Here is a 22,736-nt window from a genome sequence, read left to right on the forward strand (position 1 = left end):
CAATGGCAACCAATATTTTACATTACTGCTTGGCATAATAACAGAAGTTAAAATGCCTGTTTTGCCAAAAAGGCTGCTTTTGTTTTAATCTCTTTATTTCAATTGCTTATTGTTTGGTTTTGTATAGGAAATATTTTTTCTTCACTTCTCGGTAATTATAAAAAAACCTCTAATCAGACAAACTATACAACATAAACATGAAGGATGTCTCAGCATGCCAAATTTGAAAATTATTTTGAATTTTTTCAATTAGTTAATTTTATTAGAAACTGAAATTTTCAGTAGATATAAAGTTAATCACTCTCCAACCATGGTGATTCAAGGACTTCCTGTAATTTTTTTCAAAATCACTTAATTAGGTTTCATTTTTCATATTCTTTTTAAAAATCTTTTAATATTCTATATCTCTACTGCTATCTTTTTCAACTATTTTTTTGACTTATAAAATAAATGGAAAACAGTCCAGTGAAAACAAAGCATTTGAACCATTTAAGGTACTTGCATGTGTATACTTGCATGTGTACTTGCGTTTCCCTATTGTTGTATGAGATAAACTTTGATCAGCAAATTAATACTAACATGTTGAGGATAAAATCAAACTCCTGAAATCCTATGAATTTTTTCATAATTATTATAAAGGGGGCGTGATGGCTCAGTGGTTAAAGACGCTGAGCTTGTCAGCTGGAAAACTGACAGCCTAGGTTCGAGAACCAAGTGCTGTGCAATGGAGTGAACTCCCATTACCTGATCCGGCTCCTGCTTACTTAGCAATTCAAAAACATGCAAATGCAAATAGATAAATAGGTACCACTTCGGTGAGAAGGTAACAGCATTCCATGCTACTTGGCATATAGTCATGCTAGTCACATGACCATGGAAAATGTCTTCGGACAGCACTGTCTCCCTTGCCTAAGAAACAGAGTTGATCACCGCACCCTAGAGTCAGACATGACGAGAGGGGAAACCTTTACCTTTATTTTACCTTGCTATATGACCAATAGATGTTCTGATTTTTAGAATTGCCCTGGTTTGTAATAAGCATTGTCAGAATGTGTCAAAACTAATAATAGTTTTTAAAAATAGTAAAATAGTTTTACTTGAATGCTGACAAGAAGATAGATCAGGGGTGTCAAACTCAAGGCCCGGGGGCCAGATCCAACCCGTGGGGTGCTTAGATCTGGCCCGCGGAGCTGCCCTGGAAACAGTGAAGGACCAGCCCGCAGTCCCTCTGCCAGCAAAAATGGAGCTCAGGAAGGCTGCGTGCAACCCTCTCGAGCTCTATTTCTGCTGGCAGAGGGTTGCAGGAGCCTGTTGCAGCCGAAAATGGAGCTTGTGAGGGCTGCAGGCGATCCTCTCAAGCTCTGTTTTCACTGGCAGAGGGTTGCAGGAGGCTGTCACAACCGAAACGTAGCTCGGGAGCCCGTTTTCGCTGGCAGAGCGCTCGGGCCACCACAGGCGTCCCCAACACGAGTGACATTGAACTGGCCATGGCCACCCTGCCACCCTGGCCACGGCCACCCTGGTCACCCAAAATCAAACACAATCCTAATGCCGCCCTCAATGAAATCAAGTTTGACACCCCTGAGATAGATAAACTATTTGTACAAGAGCTGATAGGCAACTCTCTATAGGGGAGACAAGCAGGAAACAAATGAGTCTTGTCATCATCCTAATGATGCAACTGTGTTCTTGCATCAGATGCCATGAAACATTACATAATCATCTCATTTGCCCAAATATACTGTGACGCATGTGCCATCGTTTTGACATTACAATGGTCAACCCTTGACACCTAGGTTGGTACATTACTATAATAGGAAATGAAGATCTGAATGGGACTCATATGATCCAGTGGTAGCATAAAGGCAACATCATATTCCCTTGTCATTCTTACTATCTATGGATAGTGAGATGGGCAGCGTATAAATTTAATAAATAAAATAATAAAATAAATCCCAGTAACATAGGTTACTGGGATTAATTTATAAAATTCTCAAATGTATTAGTTGAGCAATACCTTTTGAAAAATGACTTTTCACAGAGATTATGTTGCACAAGAGAGTCTTGGATACTATTTATGACTTGGAACATCTATGCACATCAAGTCAAAGCCCATGAGCAACAAAGCATATATGCATAATCGAGAAATTTTTGTCTCCTCCTCCTCCTCCTCCTCCTCCTCCTCCTCCTCCTCCTCCTCCTCCTCCTCCTCCTCCTCCTCCTCCTCCTCCTCCTCCTTCTCCTTCTCCATTAACCTGTACAGAGAAAATGAGGAAGCTCATTTAACATACATCTATAGGGTAGACTGGTAGTATTAAAATAAATAAAAATTATGTTCAAGAAAATTTTAGCTAAATGAAAGTAATTAAAAAATTATTAAGATTGTAAAAATTTCAAATGTAACATTTCAAGTAACATTTCAAGTAACATTGAAATGGATGCCACCAAATAGAAACAGTAAAACCAGCTGAAAAGAATTTAAACACCTGACAAACCAACAAGAATATGAGACAAATAGAAAAAAAAAATCAATTTTATGCAGAATACTGGGAATAAACCATATCCATCTGACCACGCTTGACCAGATTAGTTACCACATGCTTTATTTTATATGCACCTGCATAGAACCTAATTGTCACACATTGCTTCAGGATTAATATCAGAAATATCACTCTCAGTCAGGAAATAAAAATTGAAACACGTGCTGCTAAAAGCAGATTCAATAAACAAACAAATAAATAAATGAAACGAAACCAGTAGAATAGAGCCCTTGACCCCTCTGGTTAACTACTTTTGAAGTGATATTACTGTTAGGAAGTTATTCCCATCCTCTCTCCTCTCTACTAATAAATTTATTAGTCCACAATCTCTACTTTGGAAGGAAAAGATACTTGTGTTGGTTTTATTTCTATGTGATAGTTTTCCATATGCCCTAACGCATACCCTAAACCTAACCCTAACCTCTCAGTTACCTGTCCTCAATCTAAACATACCCATTTCCTTTATTGGAGTGCTCATTTTTAAACCTGTTTTAATTTCTTTGAATTCTTTTTGAATCTAATTCTAACTCTTTAAATTGTGATGCTCAGAAATAGAGATAATATTTTAAGTGGGATCTGATCTGATCAAAGCAGAAAAGAATGGAATATTTTTTCCCAGTGACTTGGAAATTAAATTCATTGATATAGCCCAAAAATTGTACGAGCTTTCTTTGCAGCCATATCATACTGCTAATTTCTATTCCATTTTCAATCAACTGCTGTTCTAACATCTATTTCAGGTTCTATTTTCATACAATAAGTTCCCCATTTTATAAATAATTTGATCTTTTCTTCCCCGAGTGAAGAACATTTCACGTCTCCATTAAATTTTATTTTGTTACTTTCAGCTGATATTCCATCTTATGAATTTTATTTTATTTCTTAAAATATTAACTGTCCTATCTAGTTTTTTTATTTTAACCTTTATAGAGGAAAAAACTGAGAGGTTTTGTTACTTGGTGGTATATATATTACTGGCAAGGTATATGAAAAACTGGCATTGTATAAAATGCCTAGGAAATTATAGAATGTATGACGTTTTTAGGCAAAGTATGAAATGTCTGTGTTATTTGACTATGCTACATACTCTTCCTAGGCATTATATATAATATTATATATATATATGTGTGTGTGTGTGTGTGTGTGTGTATGGTATGTAATATATATGTATTATGGATGTGTGTATGTATATGTATATGTAGATGATGATGATGATGATGATAATAACAATAATAATTTATTAAATTATTAATACCCTACTCAGAACAGCTTAGATCCTCCGACGATACCTTAACAGTTCCTAGGTCCTTGGTTAGGACTTGAGCTGCTAAGCTATTAACCAGCCTCAAAGGCTGTGAATCTCACCAAAGATTAACCATAATAATTTATATATATAATGCCTTGGCATTATGCAGAATGGCAAGAATTTTCTGCCAGGAAGAGAATCTCACCTCCTAGGCTGCCCCGCGAGATGCCAGGGCTGCCCCAATATACCGGGGCTGCCCCAATCGGCGAACTCTGATGAATTCTGTGCTGGGGCGACGGTGCACATGCCCACAGAGAGAGCTCTGAGTGCCCCCTCTGGCACGCGGGCCATAGGTTCACCACCACTGTCCTAGGCACTCCTAGAAAACAAAACAGTAAATGGCTCCAAGTGAGATATTTAGAATTGTGCACCATGCCCAAAGAAGAGATAAGGTAACCTGGAATGGTAGTCATCATCTTGTGAGACTAGAGTTGGATGAGGGATCATCTTTCTTCTGCCTTCTATTCAGTGTGTACCTTATTTGAAGAAGCCTCTTTTTGCAATTGGGAAATCTTCTGGCAAGAAGTTATGATAAATGTTGTGACATGCTTTAAAATTTCTTATGTGCCCATTGACCACAAACACATAGCAATTCCTGTTTTAACTAAAATGAATTATGAAATATAAATAAGATGGTGATACATATAATACATTTGAAATTTGATTTTGAAATCTAGGGCACAGATTGAAAGACTCTGAAAAAATGGAGCTACTAGTAATAGCAGTGTCTCTATATATGGCTGAACAACTTAGATCACAGAGATTTCTGGGAACTCCAAGGTAAGTCTGATTCTAGAACATTTTGTTAGTTAATGGTGTCATAGAGAGCTGTTGAGAACTGACAAGATTATTATTTGTTCCCTTTAAACATTTTGTATATGAATGTAGGTTCTTTTTCACATTACCTATTAAAGGTCATCTGGACAATAAAGTCAACATAGATTGTAGATGAACAATCTGAAGCTTCAGACTGCCTCAAATGTTTGGGTGAAACTCTTTAAAAATCCAGGAGAGGGAGAAAATTAATAAATATCTTATTAACTGTAATAATTTAATTTCATTTGAAATAAAATGAATTTATTTTTGGGCTGGCTGCTATCTAATTTTTGGATTGTGACTAGGTGAGTCACAGTATACTATGTATAAATGAATGAATGAATGAGAAAGAGAAAAAGAAAGAAAGAAAAGAAAGAAAGAAAAAAGAAAGAAAGAAAGAGAAAGAGAAAGAAATTATCTTTGTCAAACAGACTGTGCTGCTCAGGTAGCAATCTTCTGTTTTCCTCCTCGATACTCCGCCACTCCACTATATGGGTTTCTTTCACCGTCATTAGATCGACTGGGTGCCAATCAAATCTTCCTCCACAGCTTTGTCCCGCCTACTCCAACTGCGCATGTCCAGTCTTTTCACTCAGTCGATAGTGATCAGATTGGAGTGCCTTTTCTCTAGGTTTTTAATGACTTAACTAGGTCAAAATTGGATAGTTTGAAGGTGGATACTTAGTTTGCAGAGGGCTACATTGTTTCCTTATCATCAGCGCTAAGAGCGGCCAGGCGTTTCCCGGCTGGGGCGCCTGCCGCAGTTCATTTTAAAAGATTGTCAGCGCTTGAGGAAAGGCAGAACCTTTGCCTCAACTGTCAGTTGCCGCGAGCGAGGAGATGGTTAACCGGCACGCCGGCAGAACCGCCCTCACTCAAGTAGCCTCTCTGTCTTTCCACCTGGAATTGGCGGCTTTTGAGTTCCTGCCTTGCCGGCAAACTCTTATCAGCAGGGGGTTGCTTTTTACGGAGCTGATTGCTACAGCGGAGATCGGAGCGCAATAAACAAAGAAGCTTTGTTATTGGCATTTGGGACGGCGTGAGGGGCGATCTTCTGACGAAGATTGACAGCTCCTACAATTTTAACTGCCGTTACAGCGCCCAACCGCCACTAGATGGGAGCGGTTGCTGGCCGTTTGTCCCACCACGCTCTCTGTCAAGGATAGAGGCTGGTGGAAAAGAAAACACGGACTGCACCAGTGTTTGGCCTGGGTCCTACCTCCTGCTTTTTTCACGATTTACTACTTTTCATCTATTACAGGAAAGTATTAATTTACCTTTATTTGTTTATTCATTTTAAGAAAGGTTTGGGACAAAAGGCTATGGCAGAGGAGGGATTATCCTCAGATTTTGATCATAGTCCATCTCCTCCTAGGGCTCCCTCTCCTAAGACACTGAGATCAAAAAAAGTTAAGACCAAGGCTGCTGTACATGTTCCTCCTTCAGAATTTGGTCAGTCAGATGGAACTTTAAAGATGACTAAACAGGATCAGCGCAGGCATAATGCACTGGAAAGGCAATTTGATAAAGCTAAGCGCTCGGCGCAAGCAGTTATACTAAGTGGGGAAGATGATTTAATGGTAATTCAGTCTAAATTGGACCCAGTTCAACAGACCAACACTCTGGATTCTGGTTCCCATTCTCAGAAACCTGAAATTCCAGATACCATGGGTCAAGCTATACCACAAAATTCGGGTTGTTTTATAGCACAAGATAATGTTCAATCAGCTCCATTTATTACTAGAGTGCCCCAGAGGGTCACAGAGGCCACTTTTACACCGACTGCAGCTGGACTTAGAATGGAAGAAAATTCCTTGTCTGGTCAGCCCATGGAATTCCAGGCCTTTCTGGCTCAAACTTTCAATAGAATTTTCCAGGCGGGGTTACAACATTCAGGCTTTCCTGTAGCACATATGGATCCGGTGGCTGTATCCGCTGGACAAAGTAATGCATCCAAGGTTAGCCATCAGCATTCAGTTCAGGATTTCAGACCTGCAGAGTTAGTGGATCCAGGGGAAGATTACCTGGAGGATTTTGAATTGTCCGATGATGAAGGAGAGGTTCCAGATAAGCCAGCCTTTCAAGGCCTATTTAACCCTGCTTTGTTTAAATCGCTACTTCGCAAGGCGAAGGTGGCTACCAATATGGAAAAGGGTTCAAACCAGTCTACATTTGCTAGCAATACAACTGAGTCCAATAGTAACATTTTTCCAATGCCAACTACTGACTGTGACTTCGTTCCATGTCCTGATTTATTTGCTCAAGTAGTTCAAAAACCATGGGAACGACCAGGAGCTCTGTCAGCTCCTAATAATTTTGACAAGAAGCTCTATTGTGCATCCCCTGAATTTGATGCTCTACTACAAGTACCATCAGTAGATGAACCTGTAGCCAGTCTCATTTCACCATCCATATTAGTTGGAGACGCGGGAGAAGGTTTAAAGCAGGAAGATAGGCGAGCAGAATTAACTTTTAAAAAAACCCACCAAGCAGCAGCCTGGGCGATTAGGGCAGCTACTTCAGCGTCCTTTTTTAATCGAGCTTCACTAGTGTGGCTAAGACAACTGAAGGACAGAGTTCCACCTCAGGACAACCGTCTTCATCAGGATATGGCCAGATTGATTGCGGCTGCGGAATATTCTGCAGATGCGTCACTAGACGCCGCAAAATTTGCTTCTAGAGCGCTTGCGTCTGCAGTAACCTCCCGCCGTCTCTTGTGGTTGCGCCAATGGCGCGCAGACATGAAATCAAAATGGCGTTTAACAACATCATCATATCAAGGGAGATCACTCTTCGGAAAATCATTGGATTCTATTCTAGTGGAAGGAAGAGACAAAAAGAAAGTCTTACCTTCATCTTACAGACGCCCAGATCGTAGATTTTCTCCATTCTCTCGTCAGCCATTTCGGCCTGAGCAGGGGGCAGGGGGGTCATATTTTCCACGCCCCACTACACAACAGTACAACAATTTTACAGACCGGTCTTCCTTTCGTGACAGGGGAAGGCGCCAGACTGGGCTCAAACGCCCTTTCAGAGGGAACAGTTATCGTCCCTTCCGTCGTGGAAAATGACTCCTTGAAACATCTTCCCATTGGCGGCAAAATCCAACAGTTCTATCACCAATGGGAAATGTCAACAACGGACAATTGGATTATAAGAACTGTGACAGACGGCCTTCAACTGGAATTTATGTCGTCTCCCCCTTTTCAATTTCTTCAATGTCCAATCCCATCTCTACCGTCGAAACAACATCTAATGAATTTAGAGATCCAGCATTTACTGGAGATAGAAGCCATCGAAGTGGTGCCACAACACCAGATGGGCAAGGGATTTTATTCGATCTTATTTCTTGTGCCCAAAAGCTCGGGTGGATGGCGGGGCATTCTCAATCTAAAACAATTGAACCTCCATGTGAGATACCGACGCTTCAAAATGCATTCTTTAAGGACTCTTCTAGGATGTGTGCGTCCAAAAGATTTGATGCAATCCATCGATCTGAAGGAGGCATATCTTCATGTCCCGATCCACCCGGCACACAGGCAATTTCTCAGATTTGCTTACGGGAACAGACATTTTCAGTACCGGTCCATGCCTTTCGGCCTATCGTCGGCTCCTCGTACATTCACGAAGTTGATGGCGGCAGTGGCGGCAACTCTTCGGGAAAAGTCGGTGAGAATTGTCTGCTATTTAGACGATATTTTGATACTATCTTCCACAATAGACCAGGCACAATTGGACAGAAGACTGGTGATCAAATCGTTTCAAGAACACGGTCTTACAATAAATTGGGACAAGAGTCATCTAGAGCCCACAACAAGGTTGTTACATCTGGGAGCTGTTATAGATTCAAGCCAAGGTCTGGTGTCACTGTCACCCGAACGTCAAACCAGCATCAGAAACTTGGTTTCACAGATACTATCACACAGAACTGTGTCACTGCTAACGTTGTCCCAACTTTTGGGCAAACTGATTTCTTGTATCAATATTGTGCCATGGGCCAGAAGACATTCTCGTCAACTACAGTGGCTTCTGCTGCCATTTCAAAAGCAAGGTGTGGCCGATTCATTGACAAAGATCACAGTTCCTGCCCAAGTGAGGTTTTCGCTGAAGTGGTGGCTTTCCCCAGCTCTGTCCAAAGGGACTCTGTTTCTGGAACCTACCAGAATAACTCTGACCACAGATGCGAGTCTCTTAGGGTGGGGAGCTCATCTGGAGTCACAATTAGCTCAGGGAACTTGGTCTCAGATAGAGAAGAAACAGAGCATAAATTGGTTAGAACTGAGAGCAGTCAGATTGGCACTTTGCCACTTCAAAAGACAGATAGAGCAGAAACATGTCTTAATTCTCACAGACAATATGGCTACAAAGGCCCATCTAAACAGACAGGGAGGAACAAGGTCCAAAGCCCTCATGGTGGAGACAGAAAGATTAATGGCGTGGGCAGAAAGGAATGTACTATCGATAAGAGCAGAACATATTTCAGGCTCACTAAATCAGCAAGCGGATTGGTTGAGCAGAGGAATAATAGATCAAGGGGAATGGAAATTACATCCGAAGCTTTTCAGTCAGATTGTCAACAGGTTCGGAACCCCAATAGTGGATTTATTTGCCACAGCAAAGAACAAGCAACTCCCGAGATTCTTTTCCCGATTTCAGACTCCGGGGGCGGAGGCTCAGGATGCGTTGAGGGCCCCTTGGCCTCGAGGGCTTCTCTACGCCTTTCCCCCCATTCCAATTATTCCTCATGTAATCAGAAAAATGATGGAAGAAAAGGCGGACATTGTCTTGGTAGCACCATACTGGCCGCGTCGGGAGTGGTTTGCAGACCTGAGGGATCGATCGACAGAACCACCATGGAAGTTGCCACTAGACGGTACTTCTCTAAGTCAAGGAGCAGTATTTCATCCAAACCCGGAATGGTTGCGATTGACCGTCTGGCGCTTGAACGGATTCGTCTCATGAAGGACCATTTACCGAATGATGTTATTGCCACTATTCAAGCAGCCAGACGGCCAGCCACAATTCGCATTTACAATGCGACCTGGAGAAAGTTTGCTCTTTGGTGTTTAGAAAACCATACAGATCCCACGTCTGCGTCTATTCAAGACATTCTTAGATTCCTACAGTTAGGTTTCGATAAAGGATTGGCTCCAGCAACTCTGAGACGCCAGGTAGCAGCGTTAGCCACAGTGCTATCTACGGATAAGAATCAACCTCTAACGCATGATGAAAGAATCAGATCATTTTTGCATGGTGCAGTAAATTTAAGACCACCTGTGGTACATAGATTTCCGAATTGGGACCTTAATTTGGTTTTACAGTCTTTAACATCTGGACCCTACGAGCCCATCAAAGAATCCTCTATACGTCATTTAACAATCAAATTAGCGTTTTTGTTGGCTATAACATCAGCTAGGAGAGTGTCGGAATTGGCAGCATTGTCAATTCGGAAGGATTTGTGTGTGTTTTTTCCGGATAGAGTTGTCATGAGACTAGATCCGATGTTTATTCCTAAAATCAATACAACTTTTCATCGTGCTCAGGAGATTATATTACCAAATTTCTGTCCAGATCCGAAACATCCGATGGAAAAGATGTGGCATACGTTAGATGTACGTCGAGCACTGAAATATTATTTATCTAGAACAGCTGAATTTAGAAAGTCAGAAGCCTTATTGGTCTCATTTCTGCCATCAACTATGGGTCAGAAAGTTTCTTCAGCAACGATTAGTAGATGGATCAAGTTATGCATTTCTGCAGCATATAAATTGAAAGGTTCTCAAGTACCTGCGGGTATAGTTTCACATTCTACGAGAAGTGCGGCTACTTCGGTAGCTTGGGCCACTCAAGCATCTATAGAGGAAATTTGTAAAGCGGCCACTTGGTCATCTATATCCTCTTTTATAAGACACTACAGAGTAGACACATTTGCATCCGCAGATGCGGCTTTTGGTAGAAGGGTTTTACAAGCAATAATTCCCAGCCATGGCCAGGAGATGGGTGCAGTTCCCTCCCAAATGATTTAGGCTTGGGTAAGTCCCATATAGTGGAGTGGCGGAGTATCGAGGAGGAAAAAGGGACGTTGTCTTACCTGAACGTCCGTTTTGTCCTCGATACTCCGCCACTCCGACCCGCCCAGTACCTGTCCATCACCTGGTCCGGCTGGGGTGTTCTTTATTTTCCTCTACAGTGGAAGTTCCATGATGAAAGTGGAGGAAACTTATATTGAGGTAGATGCTTCAGGTCCTGCAGTTTCTAAGGGTTACAGTCTGCTGATAGTTCTGGAGAGACTTCGTGAAAAGACTGGACATGCGCAGTTGGAGTAGGCGGGACAAAGCTGTGGAGGAAGATTTGATTGGCACCCAGTCGATCTAATGACGGTGAAAGAAACCCATATAGTGGAGTGGCGGAGTATCGAGGACAAAACGGACGTTCAGGTAAGACAACGTCCCTTTCCAAACAACATGCTGAAATTTAGAAATATGGAAGCTGTGATAACTATATGTATGTTGATATGTACATATGTATGCATGTGTATGTATGTATGTATGTATGTATGTATGTATGTATGTATGTTGTTATGACATTTATTTGCTGCCTATCTTGTATCCAATGAGCATGAAAACTTTAAAGCATTAAAAACATTAAAATCAACAATCATAGAACACAGTGGATAAAATCATTAATAAATACAAACCATTAACACCAGATGGGAAAGAAGGGACTCAGACATACTGGGTGGGGGTGTGGAGGTGAGATTAAGTTTTAGTTAGTCAACCACCTCCAGTATGAAAATCCTCTATTGTATGAACATAGAATGTCTTAAGTTTTGGGAGAAATAGTAAGTTTTATATAAATCACCATAGCAGTACAGGTTAGGTTACTAATTTTAAATTTTATGAATAAAAGCATTCAGTCATGTGCCATTTTCCTCTAAATAGAAATATCTGCTCCATTGCTTTCATCCATAAATTTAGGAATATACATTCAATATATTTAAGTTATAATTATGTGTTAGAAATCTGCATGAAATTAATAGTTAATACTCAATATGTTGCCTGAATTTTCTGTCTCCTGGTTCAGTACTATCACTGTAAACCTATTTTTGTAGTTTAGGCATATGTATGCTAGTTATGGCTGGACATTTCATTTTTGGGTGCTTTAAATCATATTTGTTCATTAAAATTGTTTTCATTGAGCTACTTTTTATACAGAGGGTAGCCTTTTTAAGTAGACATCTGCTCACACAATGGGAAGTTCCCTTCTGCTCTTCCTCTCTGTATCCTCTGTGCTTGCCGAATTTGCTCTAATTGAAATAACATAGTGATTTCTTAGTTCCTTTTAAAGGAATAAATACTCTAAAATGTAAAGTTATAGATGCAGCATTGTTTTTAGAAATGCAAAATGCAACAATTTGACACCTAAATTCTCAAATTTTCATGGATTTATTGTGCTAGTTCATATTCCAAATCTATATTAATTGTTGTCTTAAATGCATCTATTGAATGTCCTGCTGGCAAAGAAATTCTCATGAACCTTCACAGTTGGCCATATTAGCTAGCATTTATGGGAATTAGAATAGCACAGATGGTCCTCAACTTACAACAGTTTATTTAGTGACTGTTCAACGTTACAACGGCACTGAAAAATGTGACTTATGACCATTTTTCACAGTTAACGACCGTTACAGCATCCCATGATTATGTGATCAAAATTCAGATGCTTGGCAACTGGTTCATTTGTGACCTTCTGACAAGCAGAGTCAATGGGGAAGGCAATTCACTTAACAACTGGTTTACAACTGCAGTGATTCACTTAACTGAGGCAAGAAAGGTAATAAAATGGGGGCAAAACTCATTTAACAAATGTCTCACTTAACAACAAAAATTTTGGGCTCAATAGTGGTCATAGATTGAGGACTACCTATACAATATTTGGAAGGTTACATCTTGCTTTTTGCTGATCTGAGACATAGCTCTGTGTTAGGATAATTTTTGTGATGGAAAAGTAGCATGAACTATTATCATATGTGGAAACTCAGGTTTCTCTAAGATCATCAGTGGTGCGCTCATGATATTATCTTTTGGGGTGATATTATTATATTCAGTGGTTGATCTCTAAATCAGGGATCTCCAACCTTGGCAACTTTAAGACTTGTGGACTTCAACTCCCAGAATTCTCAAGTCTTAAAGTTGCCAAGGTTGGAGACCCCTGCTCTAAATGATCATTCTGACAGCAAATGGCTACAGTGTGTTTGTGTTTGTAATCCTTGGTACTATGGTTGATTTCCATATCCCTCATTATCTCGGTGAGCCTCCTCTGAATGTGTTTCCCACTGCTGTTTCTGAATAGTGTCCTGCAGAACTGGAACTCCAAATGGGTGTGAGCAAGACAACATAGACTGCAACAATAACCATCCATGATTGAGTGGATTCTCTTATTAAAGTACTACTGCAAGTTAGCATTTTAATCTATCTCATGTTTAGCTTGTGGTTTACAAGGATTCCCAGATTCCCTTTGCAGGTATGAGATGTGATGAAATGAGATGTGTTATATCTGACAGTGTACCGCCCCATCCCATCCCCACATAACTAAATATATTCCTACCATGAGTTTGCATTTTCCACTTTTTAGCTTGGAATTTTAAAACTTACTGTTCATTCAATTATTTTTCCCCTAAGGGCAAAGTCACAGAATTATTTCTTCAAACTAGTTATCAAAACGTTCGATATTATAGAAATCTAGTTGGCAGATGATATTCAGATAATAGAGCTAGCCATTTTCATGCAAAGGAGTTACAAACAGTGAATGTGTTTAAGTGCTTGGTACAGTGGTGGGTTTCAATTTTTTTTACTACCGGTTCTGTGGGTGTGGCTTGGTGGGTGTGGCTTGGTGGGCGTGGCAGGGGAAGGATACTGTAAAAATCTCCATTCCGTCCCCAATCCAGGGGAAGGTTACTGCAAAATCCCCATTTCCTCCCGATCAGCTGAGAGGCAGAGAATAGATGGGGGCGGGGCCAGTCAGAATTTTTACTACTGGTTCTCCGAACTACTCAAAATTTCCGCTACCGATTCTCCAGAACTGGTCAGAACCTGCTAAAACCCACCTCTGGCTTGGTATACTTTGCATAGGTTTTAATCGGTTTACTTAATACCCTGATTTATTATATAACGGGTACCACTTTTTGGTAAAGATCAAGCTTATATTATGCAGTGAAACAAAAATCTTTCAATTGTCATGTTAAGAATACTGTTTCAAGTGGAAAACTTTTAACTTAAATGAAAGTAGATTGCTTGGATACCCTTCCCCCCCAAACTTAAAGTGTTGTTCATCTCCTATATTTGGCTGGAATTCTAATTTATAAAAGAGATTAGGTGAATAAATGCTCTAGGTGGGATATTTCATGGGTCCATCAGTGTAATGTTTGTATTTCTAAACTCAAACACCTACTGCACTTCCTATGTGTTGCTTGTATTGGCTACTAATATTTTCCTATTATCACTGTTAGTTTTGGCGTCCCATAACATGGAAAAAACCACTGTATTACCAACAATGGCACATTGTACTTAAAATGTGACAATTTTTTTTTTAAAAAAAAAACACCAACAGATTATTTGTTTAAAGTTGAAGGTAGTAGGATACCTTTCTTGCAACTTAGTGTTCTCTGGATGCACTTGCTTTTGATTATAGTGGCTGGAAATTATAGAAGTTGAAATCAATACAATTGGTGGATATCAGATGACAACAGAAGCAGCCATTTGAAAACCTTGTCTAGGTAGATTGATCCCATTCTTCTTTCCTTTTGTTGGGCTATTGTTATGTTTCATTCAAATCAGACTTTCCTTTTTGGGATAATGAAATGGAGGCAACGGATTGTTGGAAGATATAAGGATTACAGGGCTTAATTGAGACACGTTAGAAATGAAAATAAATATAAGTACATACTGTACATTGTTACATTTACATGGTTATTTCAAAGAAGTAAAGCTATTTGGAGTCCAAATCCTCTTGTGGATTGTGCAGCATTTTTTATTTCAAGAAGGAACCTGCTGTAGTTCTCTGGAATACCTTGGGCCACCAGGTACTTGGTGGTATAAGATAGCGAAGGAGTCCTGAAAGTGACTTGAGGTGATATTAAGTATGTAAAAGTAAAATGTTTTGGATATAATATTATTTCATTCAACTGTATTAAAAAGAGTGGAAGTGATGCTTTTCTTTCTTTGTTCCCTTTGCTTTCTCTCCCCTTTTCCTTCCCCTGTTTTCTCACAATTTTCATTGGTATTTTATATTTTTATAAGCTTAATAAAATTATTTAAAAACACTATCTTTTAAAGATTTTATCCTATCTTACTTTTCCATGTCTCTGACTTTTTGTAATCAAAGAGGTTAATTTTGAACAGTTTCTACTCTTGCTTCCTAAAGTTGTGAATAAACAAAGTGTCGAGTATCTGTTTACAAGAAGCACCTAGAATTCTGATAATTTATCTCAGATACATGTGAAATTAATAACAGAAATATGGCACTAAATATGGCAGGGCTAGTTGCTGACAATTTTGAGTTATTGAATATAAAACTCATTATCTTGATTGTCTTGCTTAATGGAGAAACTGGGTTATCTGGGAATAATCTATCACCTAAATGAGCTATTTTCTGGTAGCTATAAACTATACATGTAGAATTCTTATAACACGCAGTTGTCTGCATGTAAAATCTGTGGCTACGCATACACACAATATCACATAATAATGCATGCATTATGCATGTATATATAATTTCAGACACACAGTATGAGTGGGTCTACTTCCCACGATTTTCTGGAGATATTTGATTTAGTCAAGAATGCAAACCATATGTAACGAACTCTCGGTCAGCACAGTTGATTCCATGTGATTTTAAGTGCATTTGGAATTTTCCAAAGCAGTTGGCCGTGAGAGAAAAAGGAAACAAGTTGGAAGAAAAAGACATCTAAAGGACTCTACTGCTTGTGGAACTAGTTTGGTAGTATTCTGATGCCTGATAGGAAAGTGAATGTATATGTTCATACATATATTTGTGAGTCAGGATTTTTGATTCGAAGATGAATCTTCCCTTTGATTCTCCTGCTGCAAAAGATGGGTAAGACCAAATGGCATAATTATTGTTAGTATACTCCTCTGTTCCCTGTGATGATTCCAAAAGCTCTTGCACAGTTCACTGGTATTATTGTAGTTCTTTGGCTGCAGGATACTTGGCAGCTGTTGCACCCCACTGGCAAATCCTATTCATACTTCTTTTCTATTCACCACTGCTGTTGGAGAATTGATTTCTCCCTCCTCTGCTCTAACCTTTCCCAATTCATTTTGGATTGTTCAGTGTGAAACATTTTAATTTCATATCATAAAGCCATTCAGCTTTCACCCGTTTCCTTTTTGTCTTTTTAACTTGTCACTAGGGTAACAGTAGAGCATGCTTCCTTCTAGGCAATCAACTTTATATTTTGCATGCTTAATGTTGCATTAAGTGCTTGCATTTTTGTTTAACCTTCTTAAATAATCTAAGATCAATCTCATGAAGAACTAATGTGATGTCTCCTCCAAAACACTCTTAAAATATCAGAGATGATTGGTAAAAATCTGAAAGAGTGAAATAGAATATAAAGAAGATCTTCTCTACATAAGTAATAATCTCCCCAACAGATAGACAGAAATGTAATGTTACGCAACATAATTATTCATATAGCTTGTAATGCACATTACCTTTCTAGCATTTATAATTGGAAATAAAAATGTTTACACCACCACATTAAGGATGAATGTTAAAAAGACTTATTTTTGTATTTATTATATTTATGAAAAGCACATTTTTGTGATCCTGGTACGAAATGATTGACTTCTTTCTTTTCCCCACATTTGCTCTCATCCTATTTTGCATTTCTTACATGAATTTATGAAACTCTCTTTGGCTACTTCTAAGAGTAACATTAAATCAGTTTTTATGTCTCATAGACAAAAGTTGCAATCTCCATTGTTTTCTCTGCCTCTAACTTCAAACATAAACAAGTAGATCTTTTATTATGCTTAGATAGAAGTACATGAAATGAAAACACTAGTGACAAAGGGATTTTTTGTGATGTTAGACAATACAATCGATACTGTTATTTTCTAAAGTTTTTATGCTATATCTTTTAGAAAGTAACTTAAAAATAATATAGCTGATATTGTTATATTTGTTTGCTGTAGTTACTCACACCCCAGTGTTATATTTTTCCTCTGGTCTTTTCAGTTAGCTTATAAAAACAATTTCTTGGGCTAATTTTATAAGCTTTTATTCTAGTTCCTTGTTTAAATTAGAGGGAAAGCTACTTTGTTATCATGTGTGCCAAAAAGTGGTTTGGCAAGGTTTGTGACAGAATTTAGCCAAAAAAACTAACATATGTAGCAGTTAATTTACTGGTAGCTTTACCCTCATGACAGAGCTGTTCTTACAGAAAAAAAAATGATTTGCAATATGATATTTAAGATAGAAGTAGGCTTTTAAATGAAGCTTATGTCCATCACAGTCAACCATATTAATCAAAGAAATAATATGATTGAACTCAAACAATCCCAATCTGTTATCAGATGACTGGGAGCCTCCATAAATTCAAATCATTATTTTTTAATTATTACTACAGCTTTAAGCACACAATCTTACAGGAAGCTGTAAATCACACCTCTCTGTATATCTGTGTTTGTGTATGTGTGGGCGCTCTGCATAAATGGACACAATCACAGGTCCACATCTTTAATAAACGTGAGCTCTTCGATCTGTTTTCATTTCATTAGTGATTATTTGCATTTTTCTCTCTCCCTTTTTTATACCGTACCCAGGCATGCTCATATGATGCACATGTGGTTTGCACTCGTGCTGCTTTTCAGCTTGGTTAGAATTTTGTTAGTAACAAGCACTTACGTATATTGGAAAAAGATACATTACGTATATTGTGCCAAGAAGCACAAGACAAGTGGAGAGATGGAGAGCAGTGTGACAAAATGATGAGTTGCTAACAAATATTTGCACTGATTGGAGCCAGCTCTTCCTTGCTGTTGTTCAGTCGTCCTGTATCTCCAAAGCCATCTCAACCCGCCCACCCCTTTTTAATGAATGTGTAGCTACTGGTATTTAGAAAATTGTTTAAAGAGACAGTGTAAATCGCAGCAAATGACCCAGTTCTTCTTCATTAAGATTGTTAGTACAGATAGAAAGTTTATTTAAAATGTCCTTAACATCAGTATCTCAGTATTAATTCATTTTTCACACTTTCTTTTTATCTTTGTTGATTACCTTTTTTTCCCCAAATTAATCTTTTTCCCCCTGTCAGCTAAGCCTTTCTTTTTATACTTCTTGTCCAATCATGAAAACTGAATCGGTCTCAAAGTTACAAAAAAAGGTAGCAATTTTAAAAGCAGTTAAAATCAGCTTTTGAATGGGGGTTATTTGTATCAGTTTGAACGAATTAAATCATATCAGTCTCATGTTGAAAAATCATTTTAAAATTTTTAACTCCTCTTCACCTGAAAAATATAAAGTACACTTACAGATACCAAATTCCAGTGATTCCAGCAATTACTCATTTATGAATCTTTGCTTTCTCTGAAAAAAGCAGGAGTGACATTTTCCTCTTTTTATTTTGTATTAATGTTATCTCACATCCTTCATCAGTATTTGCTTTATAGAAGTTTTCTTTAATTACCCTTTGTCTTTAGCAGCAGTACATCATGTCTATGAGGAATGCACATAATTTGTATAATAAATACTGCCATAAAATATATTACAGAAAACTCTGGGGCATAAGTAGGCACAGTGACACAGCTTTATAAACAAGTTCAGAATGTTCCCTAACAGACCTAACTCTTCCTTATTTTGAATTGATAGACTTTAAATTATTCCATTGTTGCAAGAGATAAATTTCTCTTCTGACAGGAATCAAAATCCAGTTCTTAGATACTCAGTTGTAATTCTGGCCCCAAGGACATCTTGAAGTAGATTACTTTGGGATGGGTTGCAGTCTAGACAAGAAATAAAGTGTCAGGGTTCCAAGTAACACCCCCAACGAAAGAAGACTCCGAAGCCAGAAATTCCTCAAAGTCAGTCCCACAAGTCCTGTGCAAGACCAGATGAAGAACTGACCCAGTGGCAGATTGCTGGAGATGACTCTGAAAAAGACTTTGCAGGCGATTTTAAAATGTTTGTAAGAATCTAATTGCAACTTCCATTTTGTGAATTGAATCATTGTTGATTCTCCATATGAACTAGACATAGCTGTACAGGGAACCCTTAGAATGCGGGCATTCAACCACAAAATGTATTTGATAGCAGACAATTGTTATCATTACAGAAACCCTCACATTTTCTTTCTATTGTTCTTACAACCTCATGCTTCAATTTCTTAATTTGAACATGGCAGTTACTAGCTGATAAATAAAAAAGCTAAAATTTAAAACTCTCCAGCCAATGTCACCTTCTTCCCCACCTCCATTAGTTTTTAGCTCACCTTGCATTTGTTTTTGGAATGATTTCTTATGAAAAATGGCTGATTCTTACAATATTACAATATTGTAAATACAATATTATATAATATTGAAAATCTTATAGCAAGCAATGGTTGTATGTATGTATATATGTATGTTTATGTATGTATGTGTGTATGTATCTATGTGTGTATGTATGTATGTGTGTATGTATGATCTAGATGAGGGAACAGAAGGGGAACTCATCAAATTTGCAAAGCTGTACCCACTCTAAACTTTAAATGTTCTGTGAAACTGTGGAATGGTGGCATGGTGCATTAAGGCTAACGGAGTAGAGATGCCTTAGCAACTGAGTCATGGGATCTGAAATGATGACCCAAAGAGGCTGGGTTGTCTAGTTCCATCTGTTATTCTGAAACTGAATGATTATCAAAGAGTAATACCTACAAATGTAGTGAGATTTTAGTTTGTTTCTAAAAGTAATGGAATGTATGAATGATCCTGGGGAAAGAGGGGAAGAGATGCTGCCTAGGAAACAATTCGACAAGAATGCCGTAATATCAGAGCAAGAAAGTTAAGTAAGAGCCACCTTAATGGATCAAGCAGTTAAAAGTGGAGGTTGAACATTTGTGCCTTCAAACTTACCAGATTCTGTTAAAGTGGTTTACAATAAAGTAGAATTGGTTCATTTTGACATTTTTCCTATCAGATTTACTGAGATGGCTGACAGATATTTTAGAATTACTTTCTGCATTGTTCAAATACTATATTTACTTTTGCCCTTTGTTCTCATTCACCTTTTGAGAAACCACATAATATTGAAAATCTTATAGCAAGCAATGCTTGTATTTATGTATCTGTGTGTATGTATGTATTTGTGTATGTGTGTATGTATGTATGTATGTATGTATGTATGTATGTATGTATGTATGTATGTCTAATCTAGATGAGGGAACAGAAGGGGAACTCATCAAATTTGCAAATAACACTAAGTTGGCAGGAATAGCCAATATCTCAAATGAAAAGCTCAAGACTCAAAAAGATCTTGACAGACTTGAACAGTGGGCTCTATCTAACAAAATGAAATTCAGGTTAGATAAAAGTAACTTTTTACACCTAGGCAAGAAAAACCAACTATATAGATATAGATACAGATACTGGCTTAATGCCAGTAACTGTGAGAGGGATCTTGGAGTCCTTATGGACAATTACTTAAATATGAGCCAACAGTGCAGCAGCCACAGCCAAAAAAACCAATGCAATCCTGCATTAATAAAGGGATTGCTGCATTAATAAAGGGATAGAATCCAAATCATGTGAAGTTCTAGTAGCACTTTACAAAGCCTTAGTAAGACCACCCTTGGAATACTATATCAAGTTCTGGTCACCACAATATAAAAAAAATGTTGCGACTCTGGAAAGAGTGCAGAGAACAGCAATAAGAATGATTAGGGGACTGGAGGTCCCTAATCATTTAAAAAGTTACATTTGCCTGCAGTATAGAGAGCTCTTATTTCAAAATGAATCCTCAGTTCCCTTCTCTGTAATGAGAAGGGTGCTTGATCAGGGGGTTGGATTAGAAGATGTCCAAGATCTCTTCCAACTCTATTTTTCTATATTCTGTGTTCTATTCATCAAAGTTAAGCATTCCATGCCGTAATTAGAGCTCCCAAATATACAATGATGGTCACCACAATTCTGCATTTGTTTTCTGTGCCCTGAATACTTCATATAATATTTCTGTGAGGTGCTATAATAGTTTTCAATTCAGATATCAAGGGCAAATCATTGTTATTGAACTAGTTTCAAACTATTGCTTGATATCCTAATTTGATAGTCTTTTTACAGATGATGATATGAGAGTTTATGCAGCATTGACATTAAAAATTAAATCTATTTTGATACAACTTCAGAGATCTGTGAATGTTGTAAAGAAAATTGCTCTGTCAACAGAAAACATATGTTCATAGAGTTGCATATTTTAGAGAAAATATATATATTTAAAAAGTAAACTCTACAGCACAATTTGGTTATGTGCTTCTTCCTTTTCTGCACTCTGTAATGTTCTTTTTGTCTTTGAGCTTCAGAGCATAGGAAAATGAGAGTCAGTTTTGTAGAGAAGGCAAAATGCTAGAAAAATAGAAACAAAAAGTTCTGCTTTTAATCTTTTTACAATGTTTTAAACTTTTGTGTGAAAACACTGATAGCATTTAAATAGGAGAACATTTTTCCTTTGTTTGGCAATCAGCTCCTGTTTAAAATTCTTTTCATCTTTATATCAAAAATTCTGTATTCTGTGAAGCTAAAGACACTGTAAAAGATGTTTCTGGATTTGAACTTTTAAACAAATAACGCTGAAATTGCTTTGCCTTTTCTGCCATAAAATAGGTGGTATGCGAACTGTTAAAAATGTATTTGCCTTTATTCCCTCTGCCCTTCCCTTTAAAAGAAAACCACAATTTTTACGCTAGATCTAAAGTTTCATTAAAATTGCTTATGCCCTGTCCCAGGCATTTTAAGTGGGCCATCTGTCTAAACATCTCTCTATTTTTTTTTTCTGATCATTTCCTCAACTTATTCATGAGCCATGGGAGGGCTCCTTTGTAGTCTCCATGTAGCTGGTTCAGTCTACCCCCACAGAATACATTGATGTGCTTGCATAACATTTCTTTTCACAGTCCTGGAAATTCTCTGAACTTGATTCAGATGAATGGCCCACTTTCTGAAGTCCCCCCGCCCAAACCCCTTCCCCCTTTTCAGTTGTAAAGATTTGTATTTAGAAATTGTCCTTGGTGGCTAAGAAATATAACATATTTATTCTTGATCATTTACAAGCCTCCAACTGTGAAAGTTATGATGAAGGATTTCTTAATTATTCTTTGACCATTGATATTGTTTAAAATCAGGGTATCATTTTTATTTAGGTAATTGTGCAACAGGAAAAAAATAGCTTCTTAGTTTAGGTGAGTCACGCAAAATTGTTTTTCAATGCTGGAGTTGATTTGATCTTCCCCATGAATGTAAAAAAGACATTAATGTAGTTTTACTTTCTTTGTCAACTAATACTTCAAAATTTAATGAGACATAATCTCATAACTCTTAACATCTTTTAAGTATCATCTAGAGCAGTTGCAAATTTAGATGGGAAAATTCATCATTTTTTTCTGCGAACCAAATAATTCACTTCATATGGAAGTTGATTGCTGACTATCGAAGCTTAAATAGAATAGATACTTACCACGATAATGAATGGAGTTTGCATTGTTTGGACTGTTATACAGTCCATTATACCCAATAATGTTGGGTTTTGTATTATTGTATTATATTTATTGTTTGGTAATGTGTTTTTTTTAAGTATTTAAGTAATTTAAATATGTTGGATTGAGACAGTAGATAAATAAAACTCACATTTCACATGTAGAACACTGATGTTTGTACCCTAAAGCATTTGGTGAGGAAGCAAATATGGAAGAAATGGAATACTGTAATTGTCTGTGTGTGTTAACGAACTATATGTAATATTTTCCTTCCTTTCTTTTGATAACCTGCATTAGTAACTTGATCAGTTGTGTCTGGAGTGTCCAG

General features: G+C 37.9%; 1 protein-coding gene across 3 annotated transcripts in view; it reads left to right on the plus strand.

Moving 5' to 3' along the window:
* PCCA (propionyl-CoA carboxylase subunit alpha) overlaps positions 1 to 22,736 on the plus strand; it is a 233,271-nt gene that overhangs the window by 119,248 nt on the left and 91,287 nt on the right. For all 3 annotated transcript variants that reach the window (XM_060686585.2, XM_060686586.2, XM_034418252.3), the window contains one exon: positions 4,524 to 4,626. In XM_060686585.2, coding sequence (XP_060542568.2) covers positions 4,524 to 4,626 — 103 coding nt within the window. The remainder of the gene's footprint in view (positions 1 to 4,523; positions 4,627 to 22,736) is intronic.

Source organism: Pantherophis guttatus, chromosome 5 (assembly GCF_059756535.1).
Source record: "Pantherophis guttatus breed Tessera chromosome 5, ASM5975653v1, whole genome shotgun sequence".
NCBI lineage: Eukaryota > Metazoa > Chordata > Lepidosauria > Squamata > Colubridae > Pantherophis > Pantherophis guttatus.